Consider the following 17,350-nt stretch of genomic DNA (forward strand, 5'->3'; position numbering starts at 1 on the left):
TTATTATATTAACCACATAAGAAACTGAACTTTATATTACTTAACATAAAAAAGCAATTAATTTTTAAAATTATTATTATCTAAATGAGGCACACTATAGACAGAAATTTATTTTGTAGGTTTAATATTTAGAAAATTGAGCATACCAATTTAATTTTTTTTCACATGTAATACTACGATCATAGAGAATAAATGAATAATTATATTTTTTAAATTTATCACTCTATGGTTAGGTGTTACCAGGATATCACAGAAATTGTAGAATATTTATTTTTTCTTACACTTTGATTTCATTTTGAAGATTTAGAGGAAATGAGCGATATTGAAGATGGATGGAAGGAATTTAAAGAAAGAATTGTGAAAGTAGCTGTTGAAGTGTGTGGTGTAAGTAGAAGAAGGAAAGGAAAAAATCACAAAAATGCGTGGATGAGTAAAGATGTGCAAGAACTTGTGCGATTAAAGAAGAAAGCATGGCTGGATTTGTTAGCAGCAAAAGCTAACTTAAGAATGCAAGAGGTTATAGATGAAGATGTGAATGAAGCACGTAAGGAATATAAGAAAATGAAAGATTTGGTTAAGAAAGCTGTGATTAGAAAGAAAGAAGAGTATAAAGAGGATTTTGATAAAAGGCTATCAGAAGACTTTCAGTCAAATCTGAAAGTATTCTGGAAATCCGTAAGGTCAGCCCGAGGAAATACTATAACCAGAGAGCTGACTAGGATCAGATGCCAGGATGGTAGCGTTGTGAAAGGAGAAGAATGTGTACTAAAGATATGGAAGGACTATTTTGAAAGTTTATTTGAAAAAAAGGAAGGAAATAAGAAAGATTTCTGCTATAGCGAAGAAAAAGAGAATGAGATGGAAGGCGAAATTGAAATGTTCGAAATTGTGGAAGCACTTAAGAGTATGAAAGCGGGAAAGGCTGCTGGGTGTGATAGAGTGTCGGTCGAGATGCTTAAAGCAGGAAAAGGCGTAGTAGCTAGTCAGTTGTACTGCCTTTTCAATTTGTGTTGGAGAAGCGGCCGAGTACCAAAAGATTGGTGTAAGGCTGTTATCGTGCCACTTTACAAAGGAAAAGGGTCACAGCTGGACTGCAAAAATTATCGTGGTATAAGCCTGCTTAGCGTCGTCGGCAAATTGTATGCTAAGGTATTGATTAATAGAGTCAGGAATGAAACTGATGACAAAATATGGGATGCTCAAGCGGGATTTCGAAAGGGAATGGGATGTACTGATCAGGTCTTTTCCTTGCGGTGCATAGCCGAAAAGTTTTTGGCCAAGAGTCAAAAAGTCTATTGCACATTCGTAGATCTGGAAAAGGCCTATGACAGAGTTGAGAGGAATGAATTGTGGTCAGCACTTTCTATGCATGGGGTGAGCAGTCTCTTAATACGAGCACTGAAATCCTTATATGAGGATTCGAGTGCTTGTGTCAGGATAAACGGAGCGCACACTGAGTGGTTTAAGATTGAGAAAGGCGTTAGGCAAGGATGTGTTGCGTCACCGTGGCTGTTCAACCTATTTATGGATAGCTGTTTGACAGATTTGAAAGAGTCTAAAAGTGGATTAAGGATGAATGAGTTACTCGTCAAATGTCTGCTCTATGCCGACGATCAGGTTATACTGGCGTCATCAGCGGAGGAGTTACAGGAGATGGTAAACTGTATGCATGAAGCTTTAAAAGAGAAAGGAATGAAAGTGAACGTAAGTAAAACTAAAACACTGGTTTTTGAAATGGAGAAAGAAATGACAGCATGTAATATTTTGATTGGAGGAGAAAAAGTGGAGCAAGTGAAAGAGTTTGTATATCTAGGATCAAAGTTTACATCAGATGGCAAGTATGATAGTGATATTGAAAGGAGAGTGAACGCGGGGAACATGGTGAATGGAGCTTTGCATGCCTTTATGAGCAGTCAGAAACTATCCAAAAAGGCTCGACTGGCTGTGCACAGGGGCGTGTTGGTCCCGACATTAATGTATGGGAGTGAAAGTTGGGTATGGCAAAAGAAGCAGAATAAATGCAGTGGAAATGAGAGCGTTAAGGAGTATGATGGGTGTGAAATTGAGTGACAGGATAAGGAACAGCGTGATAAGGGAATGTTGTGATGTGAAAGAAGATGTAGTTACAGGAATAGAAAAGGGTATGTTAAGATGGTTCGGTCATGTGGAGAGGATGAATGAAAGCAGGTTGACTAAGCAGATATACAAGGAGAGTGTGGAGGGAAAGGTCGGAGTGGGAAGACCTAGACGAACGTATCTTGATCAAATTAAGGACGTCCTGGTAAAGGGTCAGGTCAAAAGTACCCGAAACCGCCGAGCTTGTATGAAGAGAGTTATGAATGTGGACGAAGCGAAAGAAGTATGCAGAGATCGTGGCAAGTGGAAAGAGGTAGTCTCTGCCTACCCCTCCGGGAAAGAGGCGTGATTTTATGTATGTATGTATGTTGATTTCATTTTTTCTACCAATATTATATACCTACATTTTAAATTATAGTGTCGTTATGATGGTCTATAACATCAGTTTCAAACTTAATTCAGGGCTCTTTTTAGGGCCACCTTCATCAGTGTGATTTATCTTAATTTCTGCCTAAACCTCCGGTAAAGAGGCACGATTATGTATGTTTATTATAATAATATCTGTGCCGTGTGGTTCCTGGCACCAATAGAAAAAAGAATAGAGCCACTATATCTCTTTTCCATGGATGTCGTAAAAGGCGACTAAGGGATGGGCTTATGAACTTGGGATTCTTCTTTTAGGCGATGGGCTAGCAACCTGTCACTATTTGAATCTCAATTCTATCTTAAAGCCAAATAGCTGAACGTAGCCTATCAGTCTTTTCAAGACTGTTGGCTCTGTCTACCCCGTAAGGGATATAGACGTGATAATAATATGAATATAATAATATCTCATGATTTTTGTCCTTTCCTTTTGAAAGATGACGTTCTCTCGAGATGGAAGGCTGATATCTTGTCGGTGAAACTGCTTGGGGTCCCAGGGCACTGGGTTGATTCAGATTCATCTTTTACTGAACTGAAACATACAGGTCAACATTATTTATCAGTAGCTGCATCCCGGGAATTCGCTCCCGTCAGAATTTTGTGACAAAAATTACTATAATCCAGATTATATTATTCGCCGTGTGGCTTCCGGTACCAATACATAAAAGAATAGGACCACTCCATCTTTTTCCCATACATACATACATACATATGATCACGTCTATATCCCTTGCGGGGTAGACAGAGCCAACAGTCTTGAAAAGACTGAATGGCCACGTTCAGCTATTTGGCTTAATGATAGAACCGAGATTCAAATAGTGACAGGTTGCTAGCCCATCGCCTAAAAGAGGAATCCTAAGTTTATAAGCCTATCCCTTAGTCGCCTTTTACGACATCCATGGGAAAGAGATGGAGTGGTCCTATTCTTTTTTGTAATAGTGCCGGGAACCACACGGCATGTCTTTTTCCCATGGATGTCGTAAAAGGCGACTAAGGGATAGGCTTACAAATTTGGGATTCTTTTTTAGGCGATGGGCTAGCAACCTGTCACTAGTTGAATCTCAATTCTATCGTTAAGCCAAACAGCTGAACGTGGCCATTCAGTCTTTTCAAGACTCTATCTACCCCGCAAGGGATACAGACGTGACCATATGTAGGTATGTATGTATATTCTGGCCCGTAAACTTTTGCGTGGAGCCTGTCATATAATCTCGTTTAGTTGTATGACTTTATGAGGGAATTGACTTTCAAATAGTGACAGGTTACAAGCTCATCACCTACAAGAAGAATCCCAAGTTAATAGCCTATCCCATAGTCGCCTTATACGACAACCATAGGAAAAAGTTGGAGTGGCCCTATTCTTTATTTTTTATTGGTGCCGGGAACCACAAGGCTTTTACTAGTACGCTGTTTAGTAAATAAAATTGTATAGCGGGCAACATTGTAGGCCCTTCCGGGGAGACATCGCGTCACCCTCCGCCCCCCTCGTCCATACCACGCCGTTCCCAGCGCCCGCGCAGAGGACCGCCCGTGCGCCTCATTGAACAAGTCAGTCTTTAAATAACGCGCGGACCGGTGCGGTATGCACTTCTTATTAGCGAGCGAGTTCTGTATTTCTTTTTATAAGTTACCGAAGTAAAGTTGTTATCTCGTAGTTGGCTTTTACTTCTCAATCTCGCCCCGCTATAATTGTTATACAATATATTCACCTGATCAGTTCGCTGGCGCTGCAAAAAGGAGTGTCAACAAACTCGGTGGCGTCCAATTTACCGTGGTCTATCACGTATTTCTGCTTCTTGCTGTCGTATCTGAAATCATCATGAATCTGATCATCCGCTTAACCCAATGGTAGACTGTTAGATAATGCTATTAGCATTAAGTCCGCCTATTGTACTTCACAAATTGTAATTGTTACAATAAAGAATAAATAAATAAACATCAAGTACAAAGTGCCGTGTGGTTCCCGGCACCAATACAAAAAAGAATACGACCACTACATCTCTTTCCCATGAATGTCGTAAAAGGCGACTAAGGGAAATGCTTATAAAATTGCGATCCGTTTTTTAGGCGATGGGCTAGCAACCTGTCACTATTTGAATCTCAATTCTATCATTAAGCCAAATAGCTGAACGTGGTCATTCAGTCTTCTCAAGACTGTTGGCTCTGTCTACCCCGCAAGGGATATAGACGTGACCATATGTATGAATGTATTTACAATAGTTCTTTCACTGGTCGCTCACCAAAACATACATCTTAGTTTGATCCAAAAGTTGGACTGGCATTATGGTATTAGGTAAGTCCACCTGCTATTATATTTTACGTGCATAAAGTTTTTATTTTATGTTTAGTTAAGTTTAAAATTTGTTTGACTAAGCAGATATACAAGGAGAGTGTGGAGGGAAAGGGCGGAGTCGGAAGACCTAGACGAACGTATCTTGATCAAATTAAGGACGTCCTGGTAAAGGGTCAGGTCAAGAGTACCCGAAACCGCCGAGCTTGCACGAAGAGAGTAATGAATGTGGATGAAGTGAAGGAAGTATGCAGAGATCGTGTCAAGTGGAAAGATGTAGTTTCTGCCTACCCCTCTGGGAAAGAGGCGTGATTTTATGTATGTATGTTTAAATAAATGTTTTGTTCTTTAACGGATTCAAAGAACAGCTGTTGAGTGCGCATACTTACTCATATTCAGAAATTTTAAAAGACATGGAGATAATACTGACATAGGCGTGACCATATGTATGTATGTATGTATGAGAAAATACTTAATACATACATACATACATATGATCACGTCTATATCCCTAGCGGGGTAGACAGAGCCACAAACCTTGAAAAGAATGATAGGCCACGCTCAGCTGTTTAAAATACTCAAAACCAATAAACCAAACAGCTAAATCTGTCTTTTGAAGGCTATATTTATGTGTGTATGAAGAAACTTATAAGTATAATATGACTAAAGAAATCTATAACTTACTTGACGACTGGTAAAAAGCGGTGGCCCCAAATGACTTCCCGGGGTAGGTACGAGGTCTGGCTTTGCGTAAAGGTGCCCATTGACGCTGAAGCGCCCTTCAGACTTAGTGTGATCTCGTAGCTAGAAAAAAATAATCCGCCATTGCAAGTGATTTGTTTCTTTTATAACTATGTAGGTACTTACTATTTTCTTGTTACTTTGTAAATTTAATAAAGATATTACAAACAAACAAATAAAATCAGTGGATAAAAAGAGTTTATTATAAAAAAAATGTGATACCGGTTTCATCCTACGCTGTGTTTTTTCAAAACTCGGCTTACATACTTAAAATTATACATAGGTATATACATACATACATATCAGTCTTGAAAAGGCCACGTTCATCTATTTGGCTTAATGATAGAATTGAGATTCGAATAGTGACAGGATGCTAGCCCATCGGCCTTAATAAAAGAATCCCAAATTTATAAGCCTATCCCTCAGTCGCGTTTTACGACAACAAAGGGAAAGAGATGGAGTGGTCATATTTTTGGTATTGGTGTGGGAACGGGTGTGGTCGAAAGGTCAGGATAAGCTAGATATCTTAATAGTGGAATTGAGATTCACATACAGTAACAGGTTGATTTACTATGCCATCTTCTGAAAGAAGAATCCCATTATATAATATTAATTTGTTGACTTAAAAATCAAGAATAGAAGCAGTTGCGACTCAAATGTTTTTTTTTAGCTAAGACGGCTTTCGACCATAAGAAATTTTACGAGCAACATTAGTAATGCTTAACCAATTACTTGGTATTAGAAATCTGGTCCGGAGTGTAACCAAACAGCGGGCTATCCTGGTCTATCACGTGTACCAGGGTCACAGGCCATAGGAGGAACTGCCGATGCTGGAGCTCCAAGGTCTGGGCGTAGAATCTGAGGGTCTCGCCTTCTTTGGTCCTGCAAAAGTACCAGGAGATTATAAGTAGGGAAACGTTAAGAGTTAATCAGTCGGTTAATGTTCTTCCCGTAGATGTCATAAGGTACTTAAAAAAAAGAGAAAGTAATACGATTATTCGATAGTTGTGCCGTGTGGTTCCCGGCACCAATGCAAAAGAGAATAGGACCACTCCATCTCTTTCCCATGGATGTCGTAAAAGGCGACTAAGGGATAGGCTTACAAACTTGGGGTTCGTTTTTTTGGCGATGGGCTAGCAACCTGTCACTATTTGAATCTCAATTTTATAATTAAATAGCTGAACGTGGCCTATCAGTCTTTTTCAAGACTGTTGATCTGTCAACCCCACAGGGGTTATAGACGTGACCATATGTATGTAGTTATACGAATTAAGTTTCCTTGACAATAATGTTAGGTTCTCTCCTGAATATTTTCCGGGTTTGAATTCCGGCCAGGGCATGATGAGAAAAGAACTTTTTCTGATTGGCCTGGTTCTTGGATGTTTATCTATATAAGTATTTATAAAAAAATATAGTATTTTTGAGTTAGTATCTCGTAACACAAGTCTCGAACTTACTTCGAGGCTAACTCAATCTGTGTAATTTGTCTTATATTTATATAGAGTCTGGGTTTCTGCTTGTATTTTTTTACTAGCTGTGCCCGCGATTTCGTCCGCGTGGAATAGTTATTTTGGGCATCATTGATTGATTAGGATCAAGGATGAATAATTTTTCTCGTTTTTTTTCATATTTTTATTATTTCTTCGGTCCTAATAGTTGCAGCGTGATGGTATATAGCCTAACGCTTTGCTCGATAAATGGTCTATTCAACGCAAAAAGATTTTTTTCAATTCGATGCAGTAGTTTCTGAGGTTAGCGCGTTCAAACAAACAAACAAACTCCTCAGCTTTATAATATTAGTAATATTTTTCATTATTTCTTCGGTCCTAATAGTTGCAGCGTGATGTTATATAGCCTAACGCTTTGCTCGATAAATGGTCTATTCATCGCAAAAAGAAATTTTCAATTCGAACTAGTAGTTCCTAAGATTAGCGCGTTCAAACAAACAAACTCTTCAGCTTTATAATATTAATAACATAGATTACAATAACGAACAGCTACCGTTGGAACCATAAAATTACCAAATGTCCGACGAAAGGTCAATGGTAAAACCCGCCCAAACAGACCTGTGTGTGTTGACAAAATGAGCATTGAACTCCGAGCTGATGATGTGGTCGTAGTTGAGATCCCAAGCGCGCATCATCAGGCACAGGCGACCGTCTCGCATGCTGATCTGAAAATATACATACATACATACATAAAATCACGCCTCTTTCCCGGAGGGGTAGGCAGAGACTACCTCTTTCCACTTCCACGATCTCTGCACACTCTGAAAACATACAACGAGCACAATTTTCAATCCAAAGTCTGTATATGCATACATACATATAATCACGTCTATATCCCTTGCGGGGTAGAAAGAGTCTTTAAAAAGACTGAATGGCCACGTTCAGCTATTTAGCTTATTGGTGGTGTATTTTTTTGAGTTTTTTTGCGACATCGAAAATTTTTATATGAAGTCTTACTATTTTTTTTTTGGGTTGTGCGTAGTGTTCTTTAATATTTTTATCATTTAATAAAATTGCCGTGTGGTTCCCGGCACCAATACAAAAAAGAATAGGTCCACTCCATCTCTTTCCCATGGATGTCCTAAAAGGCGACTAAGGGACAGGTTACAAACTTGAGATTCTTTTTTAGGCGATGAGCTTGCAACCTGTCACTATTTGAATCTCAATTATATCATTAAGCCAAACAGCTGAGCGTGGCCTATCAGTCTTTTCAAGACTGGTGGCTCTGTCTACCCCGCTAGGGATATAGACGTGATCATATGTATGTATAAGATAATATATAAATTTTGACTTATTGTAATAAGTTTTTAAACTAATAAACTTTCTTGGAATTTTACTCCTATTAAGTATGTCATCTATTAATGAATGATATTTAAAGAAATTTCAAAGATCACATACCACCGCGTTCTTGCTGAAACCAACGCCGTCCCTGGACAATTTCTCCGGCCTGGTCAACTTGGCGTACACCACGCAGGTCAGGACTCCAGACAGTCCAGTCCCCAAGATGAGCTGAAAGGCACAGACTTCAAATTCCTTATACTGAAAACATTACTTGAAGAAGTTGATGAAGTAATGTCTGATGTAGAAAAAATACATAAAATCACGCCTCTTTCCCGGAGGGGTAGGCAGAGACTACCTCTTTCCACTTGCCACGATCTCTGCATACTTCCTTCGCTTCATCCACATTCATAACTCTCTTCCTACAAGCTCGGCGGTTTCGGGTACTTTTGACCTGACCCTTTACAATTACAACATTATCATGAATAGATGTTTTTAGTCCGATGAAAATGCTGCAGTGTAGTTTGTTCCGCACATGCGCTTTAGAAGCGGTAGTAGTTATAATTAGATTTAAGTGATGTGACGTCAATAAGTGATACCTACCTTGTATCCAATTTTGAAAATAAATCTATTCTATTCTATTCTTTTAAGGAAAATAACTACTAGTAATGACAAAATTACCTGCATAATGAATAGGAATATGGATTCAGGACATTCTTCGTCTATAGCTCTGTCTCCAAAACCGATTGTTGTCTGAAACAATATTATCCTCCGCTGAGATGAAGTTTTTGAATTTCAAACCATTCTTTCTACCACTGGAAAGCATTATGCACAATAAAAAAAACATAAATATCTATAACCGATCTTAAACTTTCGCGTTGTATTAACTATTTATAAATAATACAGGTATTAAACGCCCGTGCCGTGTGGTTCCCGGCACCAATACAAAAAGAATAAGACCACTCCATTTCATTCCCATGGATGTCGTAAAAGGCGACTAAGAGATAGGCTTACAAACAAGGGATTCTTTTTTAGGCGATGAGCTGGCAACCTGTCGCTATTTGAATCTCAATTCTATCATTAAGCCAAACAGCTGACCGTGGCCTATCAGTCTTTTCAAGACTGTTGGCTCTGTTTACCCCGCAAGGGATACAGACGTGATGCTGTGTATGTAAATATAGACACAGTTACGTAACGGCAGTTCGTGAATTACCGTATACAAAGAACTCATTCAGTGTGCAATTTGTGTCCACAATGCATCCAACAAATTGCATCGCAGTACAATATAGCATAGTACATACATCCTACTACTATTATAAAGGCGAAAGTTTGTATGGATGTTTGTTACTCTTTCACGCAAAAACTACTGAACCGATTACCATGAAATTTGGTATGTAGGTAGCTGAAGACCCAGAATAACACATAGGCTACTTTTTATCCCAGAGTTCCCGCGGGATTGATAGGGTTTCCATGCGGACGAAGTCGCGGGCGGCCTCTAGTACAAACATAAAACCACGCCTCTTTCCCGGAGGGGCAGAAACTACCTCTTTCCACTTGCCACGATCTCTGCATACTTCCTTCGCTTCATCCACATTCATAACTCTCTTCATGCAAGCTCGGCGGTTTCGGATACTTTTGACCTGACACTTTACCAGGACGTCCATATAGTATGCATCCAGCATAGTACATACTCTTCACAAACCTCCTGTAATAATTTTAATTTCCACCCACCCTAAGGTTAACTGGAAGAGATTGCTTTAGCGATAAGTCCGCCTGCGTACCTCATTACCTGTGTTTTTTTTGTGTTTTTCTTTTTCTACATATATATACATACATATCGTCACGTCTATATCCCATGCGGGGTAGACAGAAACAACAGTCTTGAAAAGACTAGGCCACGTTCAGCTGTTTGGCTTTAAGATAGAATTAAGATTCAAATAGGGACAGGTTGCTAGCCCATCGCCTAATAAAAAGAATCCCAAATTTATGAGCCTATCCCTTAGTCGCCTTTTACGACATCCATGTGAAAGAGATGGAGTGGTCCTATCCTTATTTCTTTTTGTGCCGGTAACCACACGGCACAAATAGGTAGTTACCGACCGTCCAAAAAGACTAATAATGCTCCGTAGTAAACAAAAACAGAATTAGGAACATTTCCTTTTTATCTGATAATTGGGTAATTTCGTTCAATCTTCATTTTGAGGCCGAAACGTATTTATTTGCGACATTAAGTTTTTGCAAAGGCGTGTCTCAATTTATTATCCGCTAGCTCTTAGCCGCGACTCTGCGCGTATTTCATTACATATACATACACACATACATATGGTCACGTCTATATCCCTTGCGGGGTAGACATAGCCAACAGTATTGAAAGACTGAATGGCCACGTTCAGCTATTTGGCTTAATGTTAGAATTGTGATTCAAATAGTGACAGGTTGCTAGCCCATCGCTTAAAAGAAGAATGCCAAGTGTATAAGCCTACCCCTTAGTCGCCTTTTACGACATCCATGGAAGAGAAATGGAGTGGTCCTATTCTTTTTTCTATTGGTGCCGGGAACCACACGGCACTGAAAATATTATTAAACAGAAAAATTGTACACATTGCGTGACTACGATTATTGTGAGATAATAACTTAATTTTGATCAATTTGGCATCATTATCAATCATCATTTCATGCCAATTTTAACCATAAATGCAAAATGACATTCTATAAACATACAATAGCGGTAGGAGGATACTGTGAACATTTGCAATTTTACAATTAAAGTTTGAAATAAAAGCACATTAATCATTTATCAATTACTTGCTGTGCCCGCGACTTCGCCCGCGTGGAATAGTTATTTTGGGCATCATTGAAGCCCTCAAGGATGAATAATTTTCCCCGTTTTTTTTCACATATTCCATTATTTCTTTGCTCCTTATAGTTGCAGCGTGATGTTATATAGCCTAAAGCCTTTCTTGATAAATGGTCTATTCAACACAAAAAGAATTTTTCAATTCGAACCTGAGATTAGCGCGTTCAAACAAACAAACTCTTCAGCTTTATATTATAATATTAACTAATATCTCGTCGTAATATCTTATTGGGTAGGCAGAGTTGATAGTGTAAAAAACTAACAAAATCTTACAGAGATAAAATTAGAATAAATTGCAACAAACGAGATTTTGTACGTAGGTGTTCTTGAATCCAAGGTCCATCTTATCTTATTGGAGATTAGGAGTTCCACAATTTAAGTGATGATTCACTGGTATTTATTTAACAGACACTCTATGTTCTTAAAGAGGTTACTGTGAAGGAGAAAAGGTAGGCTGTAGGTAGCTAAAGACCCAGGATAACATACATATAGGCTACTTTTTAACCCGGAGTTCCCGCAGGATTGATAGGGTTTCCATGCGGACGAAGTCGCGGGCGCGCCTCTAGTACATACATTATATTCACGCCTATACCTATCCCTTGCGGGGTAGACAGAGCCAACAGTTTTGAAAAAGCTGAAAGGCCACGTTTATCTGGATGACCTAATGTGCAGTTTGTTACCGCTTCTTCTGCACTGACGCCTTGGAAGCGGCAGTAAACTTAGTTTTAAGTAATTTATTTGACGTCAACCAATGTTGTTAAACCATACGTTTTGACAATTATTAAGCGATATGAAGTATCCTTTAATAATGAATAAAAATTATGAATTTGAATTTGTGATTCATGAAGCTAGTGAATTCCCTTAGAAAAAATGTCTTAACTAACTATTGCTGTTAGAAAACTTACCTGAGCCTCAACGGACGCCAAGAATATTGTCACAAAGTCTTTTCCACCGGTCACACAGGTCTTTTTTGGTGGGTTAGGGTCGAAGTCGTAGTGGGCCAATGCGGTGATGTACCAGAACACCGCGAAGACTAACCAGATGGCGAAATGGACCACGACGGTTCCCATCACTATCCAACGCCAGCGCAGGTTTATCTGTGGGCAGAATTTAAAGTTGGTTTCCATTTTTTTCCTCGCCATAAATAAAATAATTATCAAAAATAATTAGGAAGAAGAATATTACCATCATAATCGTCTAAACTTAAATATTTCTTTTTTTGTACATACATACATAAAATCACGCCTCCTTCCCTCCGGGAAGGCAGAGACTACCTCTTTCCACTTGCCACGATCTCTGCATACTTCCTTCGCTTCATCCACATTCATAACTCTCTTCATGCAAGCTCGGCGGTTTCGGGTACTTTTGACCTGACTCTTTACCATTATTATTATTTTATTTTATTTATAGCGTCTATATTCCTTGTGAGGAAGACAGAGCCATTAGTCTTGAAAAGACTGAATGGCCACGTTCAGCTATTTTCAGCAGGATTCTTCTTTTAGGCAATGGGCTAGCAACCTGTCACTATTTGAATCTCAATTCTATCATTAAGCCAAACGGCTGAACGTGGCCTATCAGTAAAATCTTTTCTGAGTGACGTTTTTAGTAGATTATAGTAAATAGATTGATTATGTATATGTATTCAGGTTGGAAAACCTTTCTCTCATCTTAATTTTGATATATGTTAAACCATCTTACTGTTCAATTCATTTCTTGATAACTTTTTTAAGAATTTAAGAGTATTCAAATTGATTGTTTCAAACGAAAATATGAGTGTAACAAGATCTTTAACTTATAACAGACGAGAGGCCGCGCGCGACTTCGTACGCGTGGAATCCCGCGGGAACTTCGGGATAAAAAGTAGCCTATGTGTAATTCTGGGTCTTCCGCTACCTACACACCAAATTTAATCGCAATCGGTTCAGTAGTTTTTGCGTGAAAGAGCAACAAGCATCCACACTGACATACAAACTTTCGCATCTATAATATTAGTAGGATCTTCATATAAACCCTTCAACAACTTACCAACGTGTGAAATGTATCATTCAGCAGCCGGATCCTCTCGTAGGGCACGTTGGATATCAGAGCAACGTTCTCCAGGCCGGCCTTGGACACCAGCCTCTTGGGGTAGTCACCGTACCCACCCCGACGAGCGTGGAGGGGTTGGTTACGACTGTTACAAAGATATCATCAACATAGCAGAAATAGGTTACCTGGGCGTGGAAGGGTTGGTTACGACTGTTACAAAGATATCATCAATATAGCACAAATAGGTTACCTGGGCGTGGAAGGGTTGGTTACGACTGTTACAAAGATATCATCAATATAGCACAAATAGGTTAGCTGGGCGTGGAAGGGTTGGTTACGACTGTTACAAAGATATCATCAATATAGCACAAATAGGTTACCTGGGCGTGGAAGGGTTGGTTACGACTGTTACAAAGATATCATCAATATAGCACAAATAGGTTAGCTGGGTTAAAAGTATTTTTTATAAGTTACTAGCGACCCGCCCCGGCTTCGCACGGGTGCAAAATTATAAATGTTATTATACATAAAAACCTTCCTCTTGAATCACTCTACCTGTTACAAAAAACCGCATCAAGATCCGTTGCGTAATTTTAAAGATTTAAGCATACAGAAAAACAGACTAAAATAGCGACTTTGTTTTATACTATGTAGTGATACATACATACATATAATCACGTGTGTGCCGTGTGGTTCCCGGCACCAGTACAAAAAAGAATAGGATCACTCCGTCTCTTTCCCATGGATGTCGTAAAAGGCTACCATATGTATGTATGTATGTATGTATGTATATAATCATGTTTATATCCCTTGCGGGGTGGACAGAGCCAACAGTCTTGAAAAGACTGATAGGCCGCGTTCAGCTGTTTGGCTTAAAGATAGAATTGAGATTCAAATAGTGACCGGTTGGTAGCCTGTCGCCTAAAAAGAGAATCCCAAGTTTATAAGCATATCCTTTAGTCGCCTTTTACGACATACATGGGAAAGAAATGGAGTGGTCCTATTCTTTTTTGTAATGGTGCCGGGAACCACACGGCACAACCACACGTACCAATTTAGACTGAATCTTGTGCGGGTAAACATGACTTAGGGTAAGGGGGGAAAATTGAGACAGAGATTTTTGAATATTGCACTAATTCTGGAAATTTTATCTTCACAAAATCGACTATCATTGTGAAAATCTTACATAAACAAGATCATTCATTCTCGTGATAATTTGATTATCTTGAAGTGCGTTTTGAGTGTTTAGCAACTTGCTTACCAATCTAAATGCTAACAAAGAATCCATTTTTGGTATTTTAAGAGCAAGTTTTGTGTGCCGTGTGGTTCCCAGCACCAATAAAAAAAGAATAGGATCACTGCTTTTCTTTCCCGTGGATATCTTAAAAGATGATTAAGTGATATGCTTCATGGAAACTTGGGATTTTTCTTTTAGGCGATGGGCTAGCAACCTATCAGTATTCTCTCTCGAATCTCAATTCAAATACTAAACATACTACAAACGTGGTATCTGCAGGCTCTGCCTACACTCTCTTCGTCAAACTGTTTTTTTTAGCTTGTAATCATAGACAACCTTCTTAGTTAGAAATTTTGAAAACTGAATCATGCCCTTGAGGAAAACGTTCTTTTTAAAGTAACACATACTTACTAAATCGGTATTTGCTTCTTTTCTATTTTAAGAACCTCTTTCTTCACTTCGCGTTCCCTCTTCGACAAACTCAAACTAGTGTCGCTCTGTGTAATAACAATTTTTGGCAATTGCTCCGACAATCTCCTCAACCTTTCCGATTTTAATTCAGGCAATGACGTCACACTATTCACACTTTCCGCCCCTGCCATTTCATTTACAATCTTGAAATTAACATTTTGTTCTTTGAATATTTCATTTTTTACTTCTGCAACTGGTTTAGGTCTAAGCGGTTCGTATCCTGGATCGTCGTCTGAAGTTTCATCATCAGAATTTTCTATGTCGTTAACACAATTTTCGTAATCACCTTCCGTTGTATTTCTGCCAATTGTTTTTCCATGTTCACCATTAAGTTTCACGACAAATTTTGGATTTGATTCATTTTTAGTTACTTCAATAATGGAAGTTTCTCGCTTGTCATCTTTATCTTTAATCGTTGCATAATCCGGTTCTTCCAAAATCGTATCACATATAATCTCATGTCTATAATTCCCCAATTCTTTATTAAATGCTTCATGCTCTCCGTCTATTTCATCAATTAGTGGTATGTTTTCATCATAATTATTAGATTTCGCATTTTTTAGGTAAGTTAAACATTCATCATATATTTCGTTGAGCTTTTCATATTCATTGTTACAGTTACTGCCATCCATATTTATTAATTTGAGTGGTGTAATTACTTCAATTTGCTTACTGATTTCTTGTTCGTTTTAGATATTACTCATTGCAAAAACTTTTATGCCTTTTGTAGTGAAATCTTCGAGTTTATGTCTTTAATTAACACTTATTGTTTTATTAACTTTTTCCTTAATGATTGATACAGTATTTTCCATAAATTTTACTGACAATATATTATCCGAATCAATCTTCACCACACAGATCACAATTTTTTTTTCTTAAATTACATTATTTCACAAATTTCCACCGCAGTTTTCGGGATTATGGTTTCATAATGAACTTGCCGGTTGATGAATGTGTTTCTTATCAGATGGTAAAGCTGTTATCTTGTTATCAGTGCTAATTGCGCGCGTGGAGAGCGCACACTAACTCGAGATCTGAGAACGACCTTGTTTGACGATGTGGGTGATTCTCAACTTGGCCAATCGAAATAAATAAAATAAAAATAATAAAAGTTCTATTCCATTTACCAACCATTATAAGTGTCAATTTTAAAGTTATGGGTCAGTCAATGCTTATAAAATTTTTATTAAAATAATATTTCTAGGGATCTCGAGTCTATAGTTAAACACACGCCCTCTTAAAAATTATAAAACAACGAGTAGTCTTATATTAATAAGTATAATCCTATAATAATTTCTACACCCATTAGGGTGTAGTAATTATTATATGGATCTTTAAATCATCTCACTTACCTGCGACGTTTTACCTAAACGTCACAAGGTCGTCACAGATATTAAATCTTCGCATTGAATTATACTATTTAAAGATAATAATTAAAGCGCACGTAACGTACCTTTATTTTATCACCGAACGACTATTATAAATAATTATTCCAATAAAAGAGACCATTGCAGAATATCCCAATTAAAACCATTTGAATTCAGCATTGCGGACGAACCGACTTCATAAGTTACACAAAGATATTACGTTAGTTAAACACATACATATATAGTATGTCGTATTACGTGCATGTTTATTTGATTCAGTGTGCTTAGAGAAATGCTCATTTCTAATCAATAAAACATATTATATTGTTACTAAAAGGTGTGGTTGGGGACGTCTTACGTCTTTCCACTTGCCACGATCTCTGCATACTTCCTACGCTTCATCCACATTCATAACTCTCTTCTTGCAAGCTCGGCGGTTTCGGGTACTCTTGACCTGACCCTTTACCAGGACGTCCTTAATTTGATCAAGATACGTTCGTCTAGGTCTTCCCACTCCGACCTTTCCCGCCACACGCTCCTTGTATATCTGCTTAGTCAACCTGCTTTCATTCATCCTCTCCACATGGCCAAATCATCTTAACATACCCTTTTCTATTCCTGTAACTACATCTTCTTTCACATCACAATATTCCCTTATCACGCTGTTACTTATCCGGTCACTCAATTTTATTTGAATCTCAATTATACCATTCATCCATACAGCTGAACGTGGCCATTCAGTCTGTTCAAGACTGTTGGCTCTGTCTACCCCGCAAAGGATATAGACGTGATTTTATGTATTTATGCAAGTATATCATCATTGATTTAGTTTCAAACTTCTTTAGCTCAATATGAGTGAGATGTAACTTGTAATTATATTAATTAATTTATTTATGGTTTTAGCTCTTCTTCAGAGAAGTTAGGTTGTAACCGGACTATAGAAGAATGGAACTCCGTTCTACAGAGTTAGTTTCAATACATGAATAAATAAAATAATTAATAATTAAAACACATTTTTTTTTCAACATGATTTATTTAAATCAATTTTATATCGCAATACCATCAACTTTAAGA

The 17,350-nt window shown here is 38.1% G+C and overlaps 1 protein-coding gene across 1 annotated transcript; it reads right to left on the reverse strand.

Annotated features, from left to right (window-relative positions):
• Positions 1–1,989: 1,989 nt before the first annotated feature.
• LOC106138225 (ATP-sensitive inward rectifier potassium channel 1) lies at positions 1,990–15,920 on the reverse strand. Its single transcript, XM_060951900.1, has 10 exons — positions 14,850–15,920; positions 13,199–13,346; positions 12,079–12,270; positions 8,998–9,069; positions 8,437–8,547; positions 7,597–7,703; positions 6,263–6,412; positions 5,474–5,593; positions 4,209–4,307; positions 1,990–3,031 (listed from the first exon to the last, which is right to left on the reverse strand). The coding sequence occupies exons 1-10, from the start codon at positions 15,539–15,541 to the stop codon at positions 2,908–2,910; spliced, it is 1,815 nt and encodes a 604-aa protein (XP_060807883.1). The 5' UTR covers positions 15,542–15,920; the 3' UTR covers positions 1,990–2,907.
• Positions 15,921–17,350: the final 1,430 nt, after the last annotated feature.

Source organism: Amyelois transitella, chromosome 26 (assembly GCF_032362555.1).
Source record: "Amyelois transitella isolate CPQ chromosome 26, ilAmyTran1.1, whole genome shotgun sequence".
In the NCBI taxonomy this organism is placed as follows: Eukaryota; Metazoa; Arthropoda; class Insecta; order Lepidoptera; family Pyralidae; genus Amyelois; species Amyelois transitella.